This window comes from Pterocles gutturalis, unplaced genomic scaffold (assembly GCF_000699245.1).
Source record: "Pterocles gutturalis isolate BGI_N339 unplaced genomic scaffold, ASM69924v1 scaffold31054, whole genome shotgun sequence".
Taxonomy (NCBI): Eukaryota; Metazoa; Chordata; class Aves; order Pterocliformes; family Pteroclidae; genus Pterocles; species Pterocles gutturalis.
The window spans coordinates 1-5173 of record NW_010134178.1 but is presented as its reverse complement, the minus strand read 5'-3'; the positions used below and the strand labels follow the sequence as shown (position 1 = coordinate 5173).

The window sequence follows — 5173 nt, the reverse complement described above, 5'->3', positions numbered from 1 at the left end:
GGCATCGCAGGGCGCGGAGTGCCCGGTGCTGCGGGGCCTGGATCAGGGATCGGGCCCCTGGAAACGCCTCGCGGTCAGGGGCCCAACGCCAGGGCTTCCCGCCCGGCTCTGCTCCCCTCTGACCCTACTCCCTGGTACCAGTCCAGAGCTGAGGGCGAAATCTGGGTCAAAGCTGATCGAATTAATTCATTGCTGAGGCAATGGCTGTAGTTGAAAGCAAGGAACAAAACGATAAAAGCTGGTTTTTCTCCCTCCTGGGCCATGTTGACGGCTGGTTCAGGCTCAGGGGAGGCCAGGCTGCCTGCTCCTGCCCCCTCCCTGCTCGGGCTCCAGCTCCCTGAGCACAGGGATTGTTCCTCAAGCCTTGTTGGGATTCCAACATTTCTGCAGCCACAGAACGGTTACACGGGGCTGAGACTGTACACTGGTCTGTGATACAACAAAATGTAAATGATGGAGAAAGTATCACGTACCTTAACTCCGTTAGATGGACTGAAAATTAAGAGTTCATTTACAAAGATGAGTTTAGAAGCTTGCCTTGTTGTGACACTTTAAAGTTACCTGAAGAGCAGCGTTGCAGGAGGACCAGCGCTGGGTTTGCACGCTTTGGGACCCGTAGCAGTAGGTGACAGCTTCACCCAGTAAATGACAGCATCTTGGACTGGTAACAGCTGGATTTCCTCCATCCCTTCACCCCCTACCCTCTCCAGCTGCCAAGCCCAGTCACTACTAAAATTGCTGAAATCCTTAAAATTAGCATAATCTTTTTTGCATGCTGGTTAAATTCTCTGCCAAACCTCTCGCTCTGCCAGTTGAGCTCAGGGAGACTCCCGCCTTGTCATTCGCTCTTGAGTGGTGTGAACTTGCACAGCCACCCTTTCTCTTCCCAAGATGAAAGCAGAATTGTAAGTAAAAAAAAACCCCAAAGAATGTGTCAGTTCTTTAGATATAAAATTGGGCAGGAGGCCCGAGGAGCCTGCCTGGTTCTGTTCACATGCTTAAAGCCTTTTGGTAGCTGATTGCTGTTGACCTGGTGAATTACAATGACAAGGTGGAGTTCCCTCTGTCTTCTAACAAGTTCCTCCTTGTGTTTGTGTTCAGAATGAAGCCGATCAGTGTTGTCTCTTAACTCTGATGTTGTCTCTCTTCCCTTCCTCTCTGCCTGCCTGCTGCTTTCATTCTGTAGTATTGGTATTTGCCATTCATTTCACCTTCTGCATCTATGCATCTCATGGTAGGTGACAGGCTTTTAATCCCAGATTAGACTCTGAAATGTTTCTGAATGCTAAAACTGAAAGCAGAAATGCATTGTGATGGGGTGTTTGTTCCTGAAAACCCTTCCTTCAGGTTCTGTGAAAAGCTAAAGCCTATTGTAGCTTTTTGTTCTGCAGCCTTTAACGACCGCTGGTTTGATGTAAGGGCTCCCGAGAAAATGCACTTTGCCAGAGTTGCTCCAGGTTGAGGATGGTGGCTGGGAGAGGAGACCTCTGCCCTTGGTGTTTGCTGTGCAAGGAAAGCCTGAGTCACTTTGATCCCAGCCAGGCACAGAGAGCGGATGTGCACAACACAGATCTGCTGACCTGGCCTGACATCGTCCTTGCTGTTCCTCTTCTGGCTCTGACGAGCTGGTTTTAACATATGAAGCGAATTACGTGCCTAGATAGCTTTCTAGGGACCAGACGAGTCTTGTTTTTTCTTGGTAAGAGAATGTAGTAAATCTGGGAATGGATGAGCATTTTTTGTCCTGTTGAAAGGACCAGAAACGGAGCCTAATGAGCTTTGCCCACGTGCAGCACGTCTGGGAAACACCGACAGCAGACGGCAGGTTGAGCCAGTTTTCACCTCTGGGTCAGTGGCTGAAATAAATTCAGGGCCCTGGCAACAGCCTGGTTATCCATCTGGGAGGTGGTCAGCAGCACACAAAGTGACTGGGAGACGAAATTCCAGTTATCTGGGATGTGCTCATTAAAAGCAGAGAGATGTTAATTGGCAGCTGACTTGCTAAGAACGGCTTCAGGTCAGATTCGGGATGTTAATGGGAAGTGCTGTGTGTGGAGAGAGGGAGAGAAAGACAGTGCGGGATTTCTCTTTCCAAGGAGGCTGGAGTTGCCTTGCCAAAACACGAACTGGGGTCTCTCCTTACTAAGCAGCAGATTCCTTTGAGACAGCAGGTTTCTGTTCCCCCTTTGTGGGCCAGCAGCAGCGGCGCTGGACACACGCAGCCGTGCTTGGTCAGTTTTCTGTGCTGAACCCCTTCTGCCTCTGTCTAGAACTCAGAGCTCTTCACGCTGACGTACGGCGCTCTGGTCACCCAGCTGTGCAAGGACTACGAGAACGACGAGGACGTCAACAAGCAGCTTGACAAAATGTGAGTGGATCTGGTGGATCTGCTGCAGTGGATCCTGGTAGGAGCTCGAGTTCAGAGTGTGGCACGTCTGTGCTGCGCTGAGAATAACAGCCTGGCAGGCTGAGTTTTATTTCATACTCTTAGTTCTCAGATTTAACTTTTTTCCCCTCTATCTTATTTTATAAACATTGTCTATCTTTCTAAAGCTACGCTCTTCCCACCCTGTTGCTCTTTGGTACGTTCGCAGGGGTTACAACATTGGTGTTCGGCTCATAGAAGACTTTCTGGCCCGGTCCAACGTCGGAAGGTGCCATGATTTCCGTGAAACTGCAGATGTTATTGCAAAGGTAATTGTCGAAGCACAGCTTTGTCAGGTTTTGCGTGTGAGGATAGAGTGTTTGCTACTCACAGGACTGTTCTGAGAGTTTGTCTGAGATTTTGGGGAGGAAAAAGAAAGAATTAGATCCCTGACTGGTGGGAACTGGGAGAGGGGCATGGTGTTTTCAAAACCCTTTAGTAATTTTACAAAGATCAACTCTGTGCTGTTGCTTCACGGGACACATTCTTGTTCCCACTCTGCCATAACAGATAGCGTTTAAGATGTACCTGGGCATCACTCCGAGCATCACCAACTGGAGTCCTGGAGGTGACGAGTTCTCCCTGATCCTGGAAAATAACCCCTTGGTGGACTTTGTGGAGCTCCCTGACAACCACTCATCTCTCATCTATTCCAACCTGTTGTGCGGGGTGCTGCGAGGGGCCCTGGAAATGGTGAGCCGCCGTCTCTCTTCCAGTGAGATAGTTACACACATAACCGCGGTGTTCCTGGAGAGGCTGGTGCTGCTCCGGAGATAACGGCCCTTCTGCCCTCTTCCCTCCCCCAGGTGCAGATGGCTGTAGATGTCAAATTTGTCCAGGACACACTGAAGGGTGACAGCGTCACAGAAATAAGGATGAAGTTCATCAGGCGGATTGAAGACAATCTTCCAGCTGGGGAGGAGTGAATCACAGGCCAGTCTGCCTTTGGGACCGGTTTGGCCGTTAGCTCCCATCAGAGATCTGTAGGGATCTAGTGCCCCTGTACACTCAGACTGACTCACTGACTGGTTAAGATGTTATTATATTCTTCTACTGTTACTTTCATCTTCTGTAGAGGACAATTGTCTGGTTGCTGTTTATTTCACAGGTTCATTCTGAAGCTTTTCCATAGGGTGATATCTTTCGTATTCCTCTGGGGACTCTTTCTACGCTCAGTTTCTTAACTGTGATGTTTTGTTGTGCGAGAACTACTGCTCAGACGCTGGAAGAGCTCCACTCTGTTCACATCTGAGTCCATGTTTTATTACCAGAATTGGAGACCAAGCCCTGAGAGCCTACTGGTTTGCTGTTAAGTGCTGTCCTTCAAAAGAGGTGTTTAAATTTAATTCAGAGATAAGTGCGTAGTATTTCTGTAGACCAAACCGGCTTCCTGCGTTTCATTCTGAAGTTCCTCGTAGAATGCAAGCTTGATCCAAGGGGTGGTTTGGGAGCCTTGTGACTCCCTCTCTTGGAAGGGGAGACCCATTAAATTGCAGTGGAGCAGCAGGGAATGTTTTAAATTGGCTAAAATGCCACCAGTGTTCTCCAGTGTGTACAGCCCAGGGGCCGCGTGGCAAGTCCACGGAACAAAAAACAGAGCTGGGACTAACGGCCGGGAGGTGTTGATGGATTTCAGCAAGCGGAGCCTGGTCTCCTGTTACGGTGTGTAAACACTGCGTGGTGGGGAGGTGGTGCTGGGGTATTTTCTCACAGATGTTTAGGCTACAGCAGAATTTCCCGTGTTACTTGAATTGGCAAGCGTCGGCAGCGTGCAGCACCTGCTGTTCTGTAAAATAAATACAGCGAGTGGTGTTACATCTCACAAAGCAGGATACTGGCAAATCAACTTCCTCTGCCATCCCCTTCAGCCAGAAGAACGCAGTCAGATGTTCAGTTCTCAGATCACTTTGCATAGCATGAAGGCACAGATCCGCAGAGGTAATTCAGAGCTTGAAGCCGGTCGCTCTTCCTTCCACAGGAGCTGGGGCTCAAGAACCTTTGGTTTGTGCCTGAGTGTAAGGTGAGAGAGAAAGTGCCGCTCGTGCTGCCCTTCATTCAGGTTCTTTGGCTGAGCATCGGGTCACCTGGACTCTGGACAGCTCACCTCGTCCCTTTTTTTTCCCAAATGAGTCCCTTTGGAGGGAGGGTTTGGATTCCCCACTCAGTGGTTGTCCTGTGAAGGGGCTGAGTCGCTGTAAAAGCAGCTGGAGAGCGACGCTGCCCAGCAGCAGCGGCTGGTGGGTTTGGGAGGCAGAGGTGCCGCAAGGTCATGTTGCGGAGAGGAAAAAGATCTGTTGTTTCTCATTGTTGACCATTCAAAGTCATTTTCAGGCTGCATTTTAAAAGCAACTGCATTAAAAGAATCCCCGTGTCAGCTCTTTGGTTTCCTCTTGCCTTTTTTCTGGTGAGGCGGGTGCTGGTGTGAGCAGCGGCTGCGCGGGGCTGGCAGGGCGACGGCAGCGCCGCACCAAGAATGTCTGGCCCCTGGCGCGAGTGAAAGCTGCTGCCTGAAGGGAACTGGCCCAGTATTCAGCGCACGGAGGGATTGTGGCCGGGGGTGGGACTCAGGGGCTGACGGGGAGCGCTGGGAAACCAGACAGTCAATGTTTGCTTGTTTGAGGACTGGCCTTTCGCTGCCTGTGAATGCCCGTGCGTGTGCGTTAGCAGGGACCCGCTACCACCAGCTGAGTGGTGCCGTTTGTGGTCATTCATAGCGGCAAAAAAATCACCTCAGGAGGCATCTGTGCC

At 50.5% G+C, this 5173-nt stretch overlaps 1 protein-coding gene across 1 annotated transcript; it reads left to right on the top strand.

The window, feature by feature from the left end:
• Window positions 1-2275: 2275 nt before the first annotated feature.
• TRAPPC3 (trafficking protein particle complex 3) lies at window positions 2276-3543 on the top strand. The gene is made up of 4 exons (XM_010081505.1): window positions 2276-2368; window positions 2595-2694; window positions 2936-3118; window positions 3232-3543. Coding segments are annotated over exons 1-4 (405 nt in total). The 5' UTR covers window positions 2276-2366; the 3' UTR covers window positions 3352-3543.
• The last annotated feature ends 1630 nt before the right edge of the window (window positions 3544-5173 follow it).

What these genes read in the sequence shown, in the direction of transcription:
- TRAPPC3 (XM_010081505.1), top strand. An exon ending in CTGCAGATGTTATTGCAAAG is followed by an intron (nt 2,695 to 2,935) that starts GTAATTGTCGAA and finishes CTGCCATAACAG; the next exon opens with ATAGCGTTTAAGATGTACCT. An exon ending in TGCGAGGGGCCCTGGAAATG is followed by an intron (nt 3,119 to 3,231) that starts GTGAGCCGCCGT and finishes TCCCTCCCCCAG; the next exon opens with GTGCAGATGGCTGTAGATGT.